This window comes from Neophocaena asiaeorientalis, unplaced genomic scaffold (assembly GCF_003031525.2).
Source record: "Neophocaena asiaeorientalis asiaeorientalis breed wild unplaced genomic scaffold, Neophocaena_asiaeorientalis_V1.1 scaffold78, whole genome shotgun sequence".
Classification (NCBI taxonomy): Eukaryota; Metazoa; Chordata; class Mammalia; order Artiodactyla; family Phocoenidae; genus Neophocaena; species Neophocaena asiaeorientalis.
Window position 1 is genome coordinate 12,530,786 of NW_020175018.1, and position 16,285 is coordinate 12,547,070.

At 57.6% G+C, this 16,285-nt stretch overlaps 2 protein-coding genes across 3 annotated transcripts in view; one reads left to right on the forward strand and one right to left on the reverse strand.

Moving 5' to 3' along the window:
- The window catches only part of TTC16 (tetratricopeptide repeat domain 16), a 13,694-nt gene extending 3,078 nt beyond the window's left edge, over window positions 1–10,616 (forward strand). Inside the window, exons 4-12 of the mRNA XM_024762644.1 lie at window positions 1,236–1,450; window positions 2,102–2,346; window positions 2,728–2,869; window positions 4,518–4,683; window positions 5,203–5,345; window positions 5,506–5,677; window positions 7,103–7,184; window positions 8,239–9,019; window positions 9,859–10,616. Of these exons, the coding sequence (XP_024618412.1) occupies window positions 1,236–1,450; window positions 2,102–2,346; window positions 2,728–2,869; window positions 4,518–4,683; window positions 5,203–5,345; window positions 5,506–5,677; window positions 7,103–7,184; window positions 8,239–9,019; window positions 9,859–10,591 (2,679 nt within the window). The 3' untranslated portion in view covers window positions 10,592–10,616. The remainder of the gene's footprint in view (window positions 1–1,235; window positions 1,451–2,101; window positions 2,347–2,727; window positions 2,870–4,517; window positions 4,684–5,202; window positions 5,346–5,505; window positions 5,678–7,102; window positions 7,185–8,238; window positions 9,020–9,858) is intronic.
- Window positions 10,617–10,722: 106 nt separating this feature from the next.
- TOR2A (torsin family 2 member A) lies at window positions 10,723–15,159 on the reverse strand. Of its 2 annotated transcripts, XM_024762642.1 has the most exons (5): window positions 14,963–15,159; window positions 14,091–14,356; window positions 13,165–13,340; window positions 11,783–11,910; window positions 10,723–11,501 (listed from the first exon to the last, which is right to left on the reverse strand). In XM_024762642.1, exons 1-5 carry the CDS (start codon window positions 15,111–15,113, stop codon window positions 11,257–11,259), a joined length of 966 nt encoding a protein of 321 aa, XP_024618410.1. In that variant the 5' UTR covers window positions 15,114–15,159; the 3' UTR covers window positions 10,723–11,256. The 2 variants fall into 2 exon arrangements, with proteins under 2 accessions (XP_024618410.1, XP_024618411.1); XM_024762643.1 differs by lacking the exon at window positions 11,783–11,910 and having other exon boundaries at window positions 11,366–11,501.
- Window positions 15,160–16,285: the final 1,126 nt, after the last annotated feature.

The window sequence follows — 16,285 nt, forward strand, 5'->3', positions numbered from 1 at the left end:
TATATATACACACACACACACACACATTTATTTATTTATTTATTTATTTTTGGCTGCGTTGGGTCTTTGTTGCTGCTCACGGGCTTTCTCTAGTTGCGGCGAGCAGGGGGCTACCCTTCCTTGCGGTGCGCAGGCTTCTCATTGCGGTGGCTTCTCTCATTGCGGAGCACGGTCTCTAGGCGGGCAGGCTTCAGTAGTTGCAGCACGTGGGCTTCAGTAGTTGTGGCTCGTGGGCTCTAGAGCTCAGGCTCAGGAGTTGTGGCGCACGGGCTTAGTTGCTCCGCGGCATGTGGGATCTTCACAGACCAGGGCTCGAACCCGTGTCCCCTGCATTGGGAGACAGATTCTTAACCACTGCGCCACCAGGGAAGTCCCGAGACTAGTAACTATTGAAAATTATTTCTGATGGTTGGGATTTCAGCTGCTCCCTGCGAGGCCTAAGCACGTTCTAAGCACTTTACTCATGTTTATCTCTAAGGCTGGCAGTAACCCTTTGAGGTAGACACAACCCATTGCCCTCTTTTCACAGATGAGGAAACAGGTCCAGATGGTCTGGGTAACTTGCCCAAGGTCACAGTGGTGCTCCCCTTGAACTCAAGTCCATCTATTCCAAAGCCCTGCCCCAGCCTCGGCCACCTTCCCCCTCCCGACTTCCACTCACACCTGGTGTCTACACTGCCTCACTCACCCTCCAACCAATTACCCTATAGGACATGGGGTGCTTGCTAAAACTGTTTGTTGACTGACTCACAGACCTGCTCACCCAAGAGAAGGTATTTGCCTAGGGATGTTTTCTGCTCATGCCCAGGCCTGAATCTGTTCTTTGTTAGAGTTGTCTTGGGCTTAAAGGTCAGGGGCGTCGGGGAAGGTGTACAGGGGAGTATAGGGAGGACACAACAGTCACAGTCAGGAGACCACACCCTCCCCCCTCCTCAAGTGAGCCTTGCAGAAGTCCTGCAAGGAGGAGGCATCTGTAACCTCATTCTACAGCAGAAACCACTGAGGTGGACCTGGCTCACCTGAGGTCATATCTAGAAAGGGGCCAGTAGGGATGGAGCCTCAGATGGGATTTTCCCGCAAAGCAAAGCAGAGCCACTGAAGATGGGTGGCATGGTGCTGGCCTGCCCAAAGAAAGGCCCCTACAGGCCTGGAGGTCTGCCTCCCCACACTGAACAGGGCAGGTTCAGCTTGGCCTGCACCCCGATGCCATCCCTGCCCCCCCCCGCCCCCCGCAGCCCAGCCTCTGCCATCGAGACCTGCACAGTGCCTTGCTACTGAATCCCAAGCACCCACAGGCCAAGGTGCTGCTCAAGGTGATGGTGGACCAGGCCCAAGAGGCACGCCAAGAAGCCGGCATCCTGGCCGTGCAGGGCAAGCTGCAACGTGCGCTGCAGTGTATCAACTGTGCCATCGAGAACAACCCTCTGGACCCCAGCCTCTTCCTCTTCCGGTACTGAGTGGGGAGATGCTGGTCTTGGGTCCCAGGCCCTGCCTTGCCCCAGATGTGCTGTGTGATCTCAGGAGAGCCCTTGACCCTCCCCAGGCCTCAGTTTCCCCATCTAGCCTCTAACAATCTTTCCCTACTCCCCATCTGGGTCAAGGGATCATGGGAGGTGGTCTCTGCTACTGCCTCTGGAGGAGGGGCAGGCAGCAGCCTGTTAACCCTGGAATCCTGGATCCCCGGGCCTGCTGAGCAGTTTACACTGGCAGGCTCAGCCCAGCTCAGTGGACGAGGCTTGGGTTTGAATCTGGGCCACCCCACGAGGACCCACCACCTCATTCTGGGCCATTTCACTTCCTTGAGCCTGGGTTTTCTCATATAAACAGTGGAGGTAAAATGTCCTGTGTACAAAAAGGCCTTAGCATAGAGGCGGGCACTCACACAGCTACCAAAAAGAAAGAGGGAAGCTATTTTTAAAGAAAAGTAAAATTACCAGTGACTAGCTGGCTATCTAAGTAGCAATCCAGGAGCCCCACGGGCCAAACTTAGTGCGTGCGGTGGGAGCCCCTCCCCCCAGGTCAGAGGGCCCAGAGCCGCAGCCTCTCTCTGGGACACCCCTAGTCGGTGGGGCACTTTGGCCCTCATGTCCCTCCCTCGTAGGGGCATTATGTACCGACGGCTCCGGGAGTTTGACTCCGCCGTGGAGGACTTCCTGAAGGCGTTGGACATGATGACCGAGCACCAGGAGGACCTGGTGCAGCAGGCGCAGCGCCAACTGCTGTTGGCCTACAACGACTTGGCGGTGCACTGCTACCTGCAGGGCGCCTACCAGGAGAGCGTGCTGCTGCTGGGCAAGGCGCTCAAGGACGAGCAGCGGGAGAAAGGCCTCTACATCAACCGCGGGGGTGAGTGGGGGCCGGGCAGCCCGGTGTGAGCCCCTTGCCCTTCCAAGGCCTGGGCTGGGCGCTTGAGGGCCCTGAGGGAGGGAGGAGGGAAGGAGGGAAAGCGGAGTCTCAGTGTCCCACGGACACACTTTGGGAAACGTTGCCTTAGACAATCTGGCCACAGCCCTTCAAAATGCTCGGGATCAGGCAGCTGGAAGAAGGTGGCCAGAGGCACGGAAAACCCTCTGCAGGTGCCCGCGACCGCCCGCTGGTGTCATCACCGCGGGTGTCACCACCCGTTGCAGGCCCCACCCCCTGGGGGTGGAGCCAGCTGGGCTGCGGCTCCTGGGCCGCGGGTTTGCGGGGCTCACTCAGCCCCCGCCCCCGGCCCCCGGTCTCCAGATTGCTTCTTCCAGCTGGGCAACCTGACCTTTGCTGAGGCGGACTACCAGCAGGCGCTGGCGCTGAGTCCGAAGGACGAGGGCGCCCACTTGCGCTTGGGCCTACTGCAGGAGAAGTTGGGCTTCTGCGAGCGGAGGAGAAGGTGCGCGCAGACTGTGGGCGGGGCGGGCCAGGCCGCGGGAGGGGCCAGAAGAGTCTGGAGTGAAGCCGGGCGGCTGGGATCCTGGGGTCGAGATGCCTCTGCTCTCCCAGTTGTCTCCTAAATATCTATTTTATTTTTCAAGTTTTCTATAAAAATCTTTCATTTTTTATGTGAATATTGTTATGGTAATTGCGGTTTTTATTTAAAAAGCTTAAGTATTCAGTAACATATAGCTTAGAACGTGAAAGTTCCTTCTAATATCTACGTCCCAACGCCTCCCCCTTCCCCTGTAAGTTTGGTAGAGTCCTCTAGATTGATTTCTATGCATATGTTAACAATTGTTACCATTTTACAAAAGTGAGATCATGCTAAGCTGATTTTTTAAAAAATAAGTTTATTTATTTTTGGCTGCATTGGGTCTTTGTTGCTAAACGCGGGCTTTCTCTAGTTGCGGCGAGTGGGGCTACTCTTTGTTGCGGTGCACCGGCTTCTCATTGCGGTGGCTTCTCTTGTTGTGGAGCACAGGCCCTAGGCGCGTGGGTTTCGGTAGTTGCGGCGCGTGGGCTCAGTAGTTGTGGTGCATGGGCTTAGTTGCTCCGCAGCTTGTGGGATCTTACCAGACCAGCGCTCGAACCCGTGTCCCCTGCCTTAGCAGGCAGATTCTTAACCACTGCGCCACCAGGGAAGTCCACTAAGCTGATTTTTGACTTGCTTTTTTACTTCCCATGGCAATTACATATAGGACGACCTCATTCTCTTTTATTGCTTGCAAAGTATTCCATTCTGTGGAGGTACCACAATTAATTTCTTTAGACGATAGTATGCTGATGAGTATTTGGGCTGTTTTCAGTTTTTTATTATAAATAATGCAGTAATGAGACCCAAGACATGTTTTCATGTGTTCATACTAGTAATTCTGTAGTTAGATTGCTGGAAGTTAAATTGTTGGGTTAAAAGGTGTAAAAATTTAACATTTTAAAAGATAATACCCAATTGTTCTCCAAAGACAATGAACCAATATAAACTTCCCCCAGTAAAGGAAAGTCTTGGTTTCCCCAAACCTCCCTAGCCCAGGGTATTAAGACTATTTTTCAACTTTGCTATTCGGGTAGGCAAAAAAAGGCTCTCTCGCAGTGGATTGACTTTGCATGTTTAAATTGTGAGCGCAGGACAGCATCCTTCATGTGTTTATTGGCCATTATGGCCTGCCCAAATTGTTCGCCCATTTGCTCTTAAATTGTTCATTTAAAAAAAAATTTTTTTTGGTTATAAGTGTTCTTTGTAGGCTAGAAAATTAGCTTATCATCTGCCTTCTATGGCAAAATATTATTCACTATTTACTGCTTTCTTTTGTGGTGTTTTTGCTACTCAATAATGGGATTTAACCATAGTCAAATTAGTTTCCTCATTTTTAGCTGCTGGGTTTATGACATCTCAGAAAGGCCTTTCCTACTCCAGGATCATAAAAATGTCCACTTATGTTGGGATCTTACACTAACGTTTAAGTGTTGGGTCCATCAAGAGGGGCGTGGTGGCAGGGAGCAGAGACCAGCCTGATTTTCCCCAAACTCCCCACTGGGGTCCAGGAGCCTCCATATCCTCCAGGTGGCCCAGCTCAGAGCACCCTGTGGCCTGCTGTGTCCTGCAGGCAGTTCCAGAAGACAGAGAACCACTTCTCAATGGCCATCCAGCACAACCCCCAGAAGCCCCAGTACTACCTGTACCGCACCGGGAGCCGGCAGCTCACACAGAACATTTTTGGGGCCCGCCAGGATGTTGCCACTGTCCTGTTCCTTGACCCCAAACAACCGAAGGTGTGTGCCTGCTGGGCCAGGAGGGTGGGCTCCAGAGTTAGTACCTCTGGCCACCTAAAGATACTCCCTGTCTCTAAAAGAAACCCGGTTTCGTAGCAGTAATAAGAGCTGCTAATGCTGGAGCATTTACTATGTGCCAGGCACTGTTCTAACCAGCTCAGCTCACATCACTCCATTTAACCCTCTTCAGTACCTACAGGACAGGTAACATTATCATCACCCCACAATTCATAGAGGGAAGAGGGTAAGGCTCAGAGAAGTCAGTTCCCTTGGCCCAGGTCATGGAGCTTGGAGGTCACACCCTCATCCGGCTGGCTCCAGAACCACTGGGCAGGCTCACCATCAGCACTCCCTCACCGAATAGTTCCTTTCTCAGGATGTCCTGATAGTTCTGGGGCAAAAAGGTCCAGCCCTTTAAAAAACAACAATCTGTGAACCCTTCCTCTGCCAGGGCAGCACCACACCATCTGCCCCCTGTCCTGGCCCACACCTGACTCTGGTCACCCTCTTTCCTGACAGCTGCTGCCACTGATGGCCAACCTTTTCCCCGGCCTGTCAGTGGAGGAGGTGCTTAACAGCCAGGTGGCCCACCTGGCCAGGCTGCAGCTGGAGCGGGTGGTGGAGCACAGCCTGCAGGCCGGCACCCCTCAAGATATCATGGGGTAAGTTTCTCCAGGAGGGCCCGCGGGCCCAGAGTTGGGGGACGGTTGGGGCTCAAGGCACCTCTGGCCCTCATCGCCTTCTCAGGCCGCTATCCAGTCCTAGGGATGGTGGGGTGAGTCAGGGAGGCCTACCCAGCGCTCTGGGGTCACGGCTTGTCAGGCGGCTCAAGGAGCGGGAACTAGAGCGCCAGAGGGCCCGGGCCCTGCAGCTTTCGTGGAAGCTGGAGCAGCCTTTGTTCGAGACCTCCAAAGAGCTGGAGGCCACTCACCAGTCCCTGCAGGCAAAGCCAGAAGGCCCAGAGGAAGAGGCCAAGGCCCCTGGGGAGAAGGAGGTAAGTGGGCTGTACGCCGGGGCCGGAGGTCCTTGAGGTCCAAGGTGGAATGTACCCCAAGTGAGGGCTGAGGGATGCACGCTGACTAGAGGCTGGCTTCTGGGCCTGGCTCTGCCAGCACTCAGATGTGTGACTTGGGCTGGGGACATCTCGCTGTGAGACAGAGAAGGTACCAGTAAGGGGTACACCTGAAGGAGGGTGCGTGAGGATGTGGGCCCCTCACAGAGAGAGGCTTCCCACACTTTGTCCACACTCACCTTCATAAATTCCGCTGTGTGCACTGGCCACTGGTACCAGAATTTTCTTAACTCTTAAATTCATTTCTAAAAACTTTTCACTGAATAGAACATATAGAAAAGTACATGACTCATAAGCGAACTGTTTGATGGATTTTCACAAACTGAATACCCCCATGGCACCATTCTCCAGACCAAGAAAGAACACATTCCCAGTTCCCCAGAAGCCCCTCGTGCCCCCTTCCAGGCCCCTCCCTCAGCCCAGCACACCCCACAGGGCTGTCCTGATTCCTAATGCCGCAGATGAGCATGCCTGTCCTTCGCAACAGAGGACAAACGTGGCGCAGGCCCCTTTGCCTCTGGCTCCTTTCACGGAGCGTCCAAGTTTGTGAGATGCTCCTTCTCATGGCTGGAGACAGTGCCGTCCTGCGAATATCCCGCCACTTATTTATCCACTCGACCGCTGATGGACAGCAAGTAAACTGTGTTCAAGGGAGACTTTAACCATCCAAGTACACGGAGTGCCAGCATCCCTTGCCGGAAATGGGAAAGGCAAGCTCTACATTTTTCTAGCTCACATTAGGATACAAAACTACAGAACTTGGGTCTGTGTGTGCCCTGAAGTCATCGTGGGGTCCCTGCTGGGTGTTCCGCAGCCCCGTCCGCTCCCGCATCTCACTGCCGCACATTTCCCGCGGCCTGCAAGTGCGACCAGCAGCCGAGAGCCTGGCCGCAGAGTCCCCCTGACTTGGATTCCAGCCCTGCTTCTCTGAGTCTTAGCCGAGTGCCCAGGGCAGGCTGCTTAGGCGTTTCCTGGTCCGGGAAATGGTAATGGCAGGGGAGTTCCCTCCCAGATGTGCAGGGACATGAAACATGGAGAAGGTCCTCAGTTTCTCACTAGCTATTCCCTGGACACAGCACTTCATAGTTTATAGAAGCCTGTCCCACAACTGAACTAATTTGCATCTTGCAGATAGGGAGATGAGGCCCAAGAGCCTCTTGACATTGCTTTTCTCACGTGGCCACACCTGTCTAACCTGGCCACGCCCCTTCCTGTCCAGTCAACCTCTCCATGTCCCCATCCAACCCTAACCTGCAACCCTCGAGGAGCTCTAAGCCGCTGGGCTTACAGAGCTGCGGCCACTGTGACCATGCAGCCCGTGATCATGCAGCCTGTCTCTTGCCCCAGAAGCTGGAGCCGGCCCCCAGCAAGGAGAGGTCCTTGACCGACAGCTACATCAGCCAGACCGCTTCAGGCTCCATCTTGGGCTGTAAGTCCCGCTGCTCCTGCCAGACCTGAGTGAGCCAACGCAGCAGGGAGGGCAAAGGTCAGGGGTCAGGGGCTCCCAGGCCTGAGTGTGAATTTGGGCTCTGCTGTCACAGCTGTGCGAGTGTGGAGTGGGAGAACTCATCCCAGCTTTGCGGGGGGCACAGGGAGCCCTCAGGGATGCCCAGCACACAGCCTGGGAGGCCGGCTCTCACCGCGGGGCGCCTCACAGCTGCTGCCTGCTCCACCCTCATTCCCCGCTCAGGCCTCTCTTCTCTCTGCCCCCCTGGCCTCTCCCTGAAATAAGCCCACAAAGCCTGTGCATGTCCAGGGGGCTTTTACCCTCAATTCTGAAAGGTGCCAGTGTGGAGGGGACAAAAGTAAAAAACCCAAAAATGCTGCTCTGGGTCCCAGGGGCAGCCATGGGCAGTCCAGGGAGGGACGGGAGTAGCAGCGGCCAGCCCCCTTCCTGCCATTCAGCAAACACGTTGAGCATCCTAGGGCCAGGCCTGTGCTGGACACTGGTTACAGGCATGAATGGCACAGTCGTTGCCCCAGGGAGCTCTTGGTCCTGAAGGGAAGAAGGCCCACAGGTCAACAGATAACCAGGACAGTGCAGCCATACCATGGAGGGGAGTCCTGAGGGCTCTGGGTGCACTTAGCTCCCTTTGGGGGGTCAGGAAGGGCTTCCAGGACCCAGGGGAAGAGGGGTAGCCAAGTGTGAACAGGGTGGAACAGGGGTAACTGCTGCAGGCAGGGGGCCAGGGCCCTGCAGGCTGTTGGTTGTGGCTGGAACGCACAGGGCAAGAGGCAGGGGGCAGAGTGGAGGCCAGCGCTGGGCGAGTGGGGTCCTTCGTATCTCCCCCATATCTTTCGGCCCTGACCCGCCTGCAGGGCTCAGGGTGCCAGGAGGGCTGGGCTGCCGTGAGCTAGCGGGCCTTCCCCTTGGCCATGCAAGGCCTCTGGAACATAGGCAAGGGTGAGGCCTAGAAGTCTCCCTTTCTTGCCACTGTCTGGGGAAGGCGGCCTGACAGCTACTCTTGATACATCCTTTCCAGTCAGGACCATGTCCACCTCAGAGACGGAGACGTCCACTGTCTGCCAGGAATACGGGAGCACTTCGACCACTGTTGTAACATTCTCTGACTCCTCACCGCTAAGGACACAGTCCTCAGACTCGGGGGACAAGAGGGAAGACCTAAGCCTGAGCCACAGCCCCAGAAAAACCAAGTCCACCCCAGGCCACAGCCAGAGGCCCAGCGAGCCCGAGACCATCCAGGTCCAGAGCCAGAGGCCCAGCAGGACTGAGGCCGACCAGGTCCAGAGCCAGAGGCCCAGCAGGACCGAGGCCGCCCTGAGCCAGAGCCGGAGACCCAGCAGGACCGAGGCTGACCAGATCCAGAGCCAGAGGCCCAGCAGGACCGAGGCCGGCCAGATCCAGAGCCGGAGGCCCAGCAGGACTGAGGCTGCCCTGAGCCAGAGCGAGAGGCCCAGCAGGACCGAGGCTGACCAGATCCAGAGCCAGAGGCCCAGCAGGACCGAGGCCGGCCAGATCCAGAGCCGGAGGCCCAGCAGGACTGAGGCTGCCCTGAGCCAGAGCGAGAGGCCCAGCAGGACCGAGGCTGACCAGATCCAGAGCCAGAGGCCCAGCAGGACCGAGGCCGGCCAGATCCAGAGCCGGAGGCCCAGCAGGACTGAGGCTGCCCTGAGCCAGAGCGAGAGGCCCAGCAGGACCGAGGCTGACCAGATCCAGAGCCAGAGGCCCAGCAGGACCGAGGCCATCCGGGTCCAGAGCCAGAGGCCCAGCAGGACTGAGGCCAACCAGATCCAGAGCCAGAGGCCCAGCAGGACCGAGGCCGGCCAGATCCAGAGCCGGAGGCCCAGCAGGACTGAGGCTGCCCTGAGCCAGAGCGAGAGGCCCAGCAGGACCGAGGCTGCCCGGAGCCGGAGCCAGAGGCCCAGCAGGACCGAGGCTGCCCGGAGCCGGAGCCAGAGGCCCAGCAGGACCGAGGCTGCCCGGAGCCGGAGCCAGAGGCCCAGCAGGACCGAGGCTGCCCGGAGCCGGAGCCAGAGGCCCAGCAGGACCGAGGCTGCCCGGAGCCGGAGCCAGAGGCCCAGCAGGACCGAGGCTGCCCGGAGCCGGAGCCAGAGGCCCAGCAGGACCGAGGCTGCCCGGAGCCGGAGCCAGAGGCCCAGCAGGACCGAGGCTGCCCGGAGCCGGAGCCAGAGGCCCAGCAGGACCGAGGCTGCCCGGAGCCGGAGCCAGAGGCCCAGCAGGACCGAGGCTGCCCGGAGCCGGAGCCAGAGGCCCAGCAGGACCGAGGCTGCCCGGAGCCGGAGCCAGAGGCCCAGCAGGACCGAGGCTGCCCGGAGCCGGAGCCAGAGGCCCAGCAGGACCGAGGCTGCCCGGAGCCGGAGCCAGAGGCCCAGCAGGACCGAAGCCAACAAGATTCAGAGCCAGAGGCCCAGCAGGACCGAGGCTGCCCTGAGCCGGAGCCAGAGGCCCAGCAGGACCGAGGCCGACCAGATCCAGAGCTGGAGGCCCGGCAGGACTGAGGCAGCCCTGAGCCAGAGCCAGAGGCCCAGCAGGACCGAGGCCAACCAGATCCAGAGCCAGAGGCCCAGCAGGACCGAGGCCAACCAGATCCAGAGCCAGCCGACCAGATCCAGAGCTGGAGGCCCAGCAGGACTGAGGCAGCCCTGAGCCAGAGCCAGAGGCCCAGCAGGACCGAGGCCATCTGGGTCCAGAGCCAGAGGCCCAGCAGGACTGAGGCCAACCAGATCCAGAGCCAGAGGCCCAGCAGGACCAAGGCCAACCAGATCCAGAGCCGGAGGCCCAGCAGGACCGAGGCCATCCATGTCCAGAGCCAGAGGCCCAGCAGGACTGAGGCTGCCCTGACCCAGAGCGAGAGGCCCAGCAGGACCGAGGCCGACCAGATCCAGAGCCAGAGGCCCAGCAGGACCGAAGCCAGCCAGATCCAGAGCCAGAGGCCCAGCAGGACCGAAGCCAACAAGATTCAGAGCCAGAGGCCCAGCAGGACCGAGGCTGCCCTGAGCCGGAGCCAGAGGCCCAGCAGGACCGAGGCCGACCAGATCCAGAGCTGGAGGCCCGGCAGGACTGAGGCAGCCCTGAGCCAGAGCCAGAGGCCCAGCAGGACCGAGGCCAACCAGATCCAGAGCCAGAGGCCCAGCAGGACCGAGGCCAACCAGATCCAGAGCCGGAGGCCCAGCAGGACCGAGGCCGACCAGATCCAGAGCCAGAGGCCCAGCCAGTCCAAGGCTGCCCAGAGCTGGAGCCAGAGCACAAGTCCAGGTTCCGGCAAGACCGAGGTCACCTGGGGACTGAGCCCAAGTCTCAGCAACACACAGACCACCCAGGGCCTGAGACAGAACCCCAGCCCCGGCAGTTAGGCTACTGTCTGAAGGGGCCGCTCGGCCCCTTTACTTCTTGCTGGGCTGCGGGCGATTCTGCCCCTACCACTGGCCACTCAGCAAGGCAGCCTCCTCCAGTGCAATGAGAACCTCAGCCAACATTCCTCTGGTCCCGTGGCTAAATTTATTCCTCTATTTGTTCTCTTCGTTTACAAAATTAAAAACTTGAAAAGCCCAGTCCAAGTGGCAACATGAGTCCCTCTGTTCCCAGAGACAGAAGTCTCAGCCTGGCTTTACGATACTGGGACATAGGGTGTGGGGTGGAGGGTCAGGGTGTGGTGCCCGAGCCAGGGCCGAGAGTAACAGACCAGAGAAGGAAGGAGCAGCCACGAGCCACCGTCCCTGAGTTAAAATTCACATTTTAAGAAGGCTCAGGCTGGAGCATGAGGTCAAGGCTCATTGAAGTTCTGGGGCGACCAGCGGTTTCCCTGAGGAAGGAAGCAAAGGCCAAGATGCCCTCAGACCAGTGAAGAGGCCGGGGCCTGCCCTGCCCTTCTGTTTCATGGTAGCCAACAGCCCTCCTCATCTTCATATTGTGCTCTGGGTCCCAGGAGGCACAGGACAAGGGACCCTCTGGCAGAGGCCCCAGGGCTTTCCTTCACGGCCTGGCCAGATAGAGGAAGACAAGGATGCTGCCTGGAGAGTCAGAGGAAGAAGGTGATTCGGGATGCCACAGTCTTGCAGCCATTGGAGGAAAAGAGCTGCTCGTCCTCAGGGAAGAAGGTGGTGCTGTCCAGCACAGCCTGGACGACCTCATCCCTTGGCTCCAGGCCTAGCTGGGCCAGCTCGTTGAGCACACAGTGTTGCACGTGGTGCCTCTGGAGAGGTAGGAAGGGCACCAGGGCATCCAGGAGATGCTCTTCCATGATGCCTGAGTGCCAGAAGCCATCTGCAGGAAGGAGCGATGGGAAGAGGCTGTGCTTCATGGGGATCAGCTGGGCCCTGTCCACCCCCAAAGGAAGGAAGTGCAGGAACGGGGCTGGTCTTAATCCTCCCAGCCACCTTCCAGGCACCAAAGCCTGGGCTGGGAAGTACCGGGTCAGTAGGCAGAGCATCAGACCTGGGAGAGCCTGGCCCACCCCAGGGAGCCCAGCCCATCCCTCCATGTGATCTGGGTGTGAGACCTCAGCCTGGAAACCACCCTGGGGTGGGGTCCTTGGCCGAACTCACGGTTTGGGTTGTCCAGCACGGCCTGGGAGATAACCGGCTCCAGCTCTTGCACGCGGATCTCCTCGCGCTCCCGGCGGCTGCGCCATGCCTCCAACACCAGCTGGTTGATCTGCTCGCCGCCAGTGTTGCTAAAAACCACGGGGGACGCGGACAGTGAGGACAGGATGTGGCCCTTGCTTCCCACGTGCCACCTAATGCGACCTGAGCCTGGGGGCCCAGCTCAGTGCTGGCAGGAGCCAAACCCACTCAAAACACCCCGGGAACCACTTCCCCTCTCCAGAGCTTGTGCCCTTAACCATGACCCCTGGAAGTTCGCCTATATGTGTCATACACTTTAGTTTATAGAACACTTTTAGATCCCTTACCGACTTTCCCTCACCCAGCCTCTAGGAGGACAGTGGGGCATTAAGATTGGCTCTGTTGGGGCTTCCCTGGTGGCGCAGTGGTTGAGAGTCTGCCTGCCGATGCAGGGGACATGGGTTCGTGCCCCGGTCCGGGAAGATCCCACATGCCGCAGAGTGGCTGGGCCCGTGAGCCATGGCCGCTGAGCCTGTGCTCCGCAATGGGAGAGGCCACAACAGTGAGAGGCCCGTATACCGCAAAAAAAAAAAAAAAAAAAAGAGAAAAAGAAAAGATTGGCCCGGATTTTCAGAAGAGGAGGTGGGAGCTCAGAGAGGTGAAGTGTTTTGCCTGAGGAAACAAAGCTAGGACTCTTAGAGGTGGGATTGAAACTCTAGTCCTGTTTTTCCCAGGCCTGTGTCCTCTTGGCCACAAAAGAGGGAAAACTCTTAAGCCAGCAGGGTTCCACAAAGAAATGAGGATTAAGAGACTGAGCCCAGGGAACAGTGGGCAGTGGTTAAGAACCTGCCTGCCAATGCAGGGGACACGGGTTCAAGCCCTGGTACAGGAAGATGCCACATGCCGTGGAGCAGCTAAGCCCGTGCGCCACAACTACTGAGCCTGCGCTCTAGAGCCCGTGAGCTGCAGCTACTGAGCCCGCGCCTAGAGCCCGTGCTCCGCAATAAGAGAAGTCACCACAATGAGAAGCCCGTGCACTGCAACAAAGAGTAGCCCCCGCTCGCCACAAATAGAGAAAGCCCGCGCACAGCAACGAAGACCTAACGCAGACATAAATAAATAAATAAATAAATTCATTTATTTAAAAAAGAGAGAGAGAGAGACTGAGCCCAGAATGGGCTTTGAGAATGTCAAAGGGAAGTCAACCACCTTGAATGACAGTGTCACCAGTGAGGGTGTGGGGGACTTTGGGAAAGCCCAGTGGGCCTGGGGGAACAGTATTCTGTTATGGGACCACAGGCCAAGACTGGAGAGCTGAGACCTCTGACGAGTGTCCCTGCACCCTGCCTGCTGCAAGGCCCCACCTGATGAAGATGAAGATGGCTTTGCGATAGTTGGTTCCATAGACAACCCAGGAGGAGCCCAGGAAAGGTCTCAGGACCTCTATCAGGCCTGGGGCCATCTTGTCCATCTCATCGAAGAGGAAAAGAGAGCGGCTGCAGGCAGTGAGGTTTCCCTGGACCCAGCTCTTCAGATCCTTCTGTGGGAGAAAGGCAAGAGTATGAGGGTGTCTGGAGATGCTCCCCCAATCCCAGATTTCTTCCCAAAGCAAGAATTAATCTTCCCAGGAATATATGGTCTCCCAGAGAGTACCAATCCCTGAATAGGACTGATGGTGAAACTGTGGCCCAGAGAGGGGCAGAGACTTGTCCAAGCTCACACAGCAAGTCAGCAAGAGAACAGGGACTCAGACCCAGGCCTCTCACCTGCCTTTTCAGGGCTCCTTCCCGGACACCTACTGCTTTCTAAAAAAAAAGGGGAAGGCCCCTTCCTGCTCCCTGAACATTCCCAACAGAGTTGACAACTGAAACAGATTAGCCTGGAAAGTACCTTGCAATCAACAACAGTAGTAAGAGCTAATTGGATTTCCTGATTGCTTACTCTGAGTCTCAAATTGGGGCTAAGGGCTTTACAGAGAGAAGATAATGCAGACTGTCTGACAAAGGTAAGTGCTCAATGAGTAACACCTGCAATTCTATAAGCCCACATGCCTCACAACAACCCTGGCAGGTAGGTGCCACTACTGGCCCCCAGGAATTAAATCAAGAACTCCCTGCCGGGTGGTACCACCCCAAGCTTTGTTCAGGGTGGGTCCTGAGGGGTGAGGCTTCAACTGGCTGTGTGGCCTGGAGCAAGTGATTCCCCTCTCTGGGCTGAGGACTCACTCCTTCCCTAGGGTCCGGCACTCGACAGTGCAGGCGGATGGTGGTCCAGGACAAAACCAGCCTACCTTGTAGCGCTCCAGGTGGCCGGGGTTGGGGAAGTGGATGACCGGGGAAAAGTGGTGCACATGGGGGCTGCGGAGACCACCCCGGAAGAGGTAGTGTGTCAGCAGGGAGGTGACATAGGACTTGCCGGTGCCAGTCCAGCCATGCAGAGAGAGGACCAGTGGCTTGGTGGGGGATGGATCCTGCACGAAGGCCTTCAGTGCCTTCACCACCAGCGCCCTGGCCAAATGCTGGCCCGCCAGGTGCTGTGCCAGGTCACACTCCAGACCTAGGGCCACAAGGACAGTGTCAGAGCTGAGGACACACACCCGCCACGGAAGAGCTCCAGAAAGGAAGTCGTGTCTGGAACCTGGTCTGGGGATCCGCGTTCTGGGTCGTTTTCACAGGCTGTCTGCGGAAAGGAGTGCGGCCCTTGGGGTCTCGGCCGCAAGAGTCACCCTCAGGCCTGACTCAGCTCAGCAGCGCCCCCACCAGATGGCCCTCTGGATTGCGCTCAGCCCTCAGTGGGCACGAGCTGTCAAGAGGGTCTGCCCAAGACTCCCGCCCATCTCCAAGGCAGGCGTCTTCCTTGACGGCCAGTCCAGTGCGGAGGTCTAAACTTCCCCCCAAGGCCCTGCTGTCAAAGGCCTCTCACCATCCTGGCAGGGCTCTGCCTGGACCCCAAACAGGCATCCCCAAACCCTCGCCCCAAGTCCCGTGCCCCAGGCTCTCAGGGTCCCTCGAAGCCGGGCCCACTTCCGACCCTGGCCGTCCGGAAGTCTGGGGGGGTCCCACCCTCGGTTCTACTCTCCAGGTCCGGCGCCGGCGCACCCCCGAGGTCCGAGGGCTCCCCGGTCCGCCGGCCGCTCCGGTCCGGGCGCCCGCGGCTGCTCACCCTGGAAGTCGGGCCGGAAGTCACATTCGCAGAAGGCGCCGAAGTTGCAGCGCAGCGAAGTCAGGTCCCAGGCGGCGGCCGCGGCCGAGACAAGCCCGAGCAGCCCGAGGAGCGAGCCCCAGGGCCGGCAGCCGCGCCTCACAGCCGCCATCCGGGTGAGACCAGAGCTGGGTCTGTGGCCGCCCACCTCCTCTCCCGAGAACTACAACTCCCGAAATGCATCGCTCCGCGGCAGCCACGGCCTGTGGCCTACAACTCCCGGCTCCCTTCTCTCCCCTCTCAAAGGCCCGCCCGGTCTTCCCTCTGCAGGCCCGGAAGTGGCCTCCAGGGGGAGCCCGCGAACCGTCCAATCCAGGACTTTGGGCTGAGTTTCCATGGCCACGGTAACTAGGGGACCATCACAGTAGCTCCGAAAGAATAATAAATGAAGGATTATGACCACAAAGGGTGACATAATAATTGTAGCAAAAACTTGTGCGGCACCTTACACCTTGCAAAACACCTTTTCTGTGCTCTTTTTTTTCTTTTATATGATTAAAGAGCGCTAATAGCTTTTGGTGAGCACCTACTATGTACCGTTAACGTTAGGTGCCTTATATATCTTATGATAACAGTACCTGTCATATAGAGGAATGGTGATATTTCAGTGAGGTACAGGCACGTGAAGTGTTTTGGCTCACAAAATAATCAATAAATGATCACTGAAAATACATTATGGAACTTCTCTGGTGGTCCAGTGGTTAAGACTCCGTGCTTCCACTGCAGGGGGCGCGGGTTAGATCCCTGGTCAGAGAACTAGGATCCCGCCTGCCGCGTGGCGTGGCCAAAAAAAATCCATTATGTATGAAGCATGGCAGTCCCTTACCTAGCAGCTACTATGCATTGAGTGCTTTAACAGCAACCCAAAGGGATCAGTTCTGTTACTGTCCCCATTTTATTGAGGAGGAACTTAGGGCCCAACAGGGCCCCCTTATCCAACACCACCCAGCTAGTGAACTGGGCCCAAGTCTGGCTGCTGCTGAAGATCTAATGCACTGTGTCATCCATCCTCTGTTGGTCAAAGGATTCATAAGGCAAAGGACCCCAGTAGTTTCAAATTCAGTGAACAGGGTCCCCAGGCCTCCAGCCTGGCCTGGAATCATGCTGATCCACATTGCCTACCTCCCCTACCCATGAAAACAAGACAACTGCTTTCATGGCCCTCCTCAAAGATTTCCTGCGTCACCCACCTGACACACACACACACACACACACACACACACACACACACACACACACGAAGACTTCTGGGGCCACGTTTCAAAACTTGAAAAGAAATTAGTA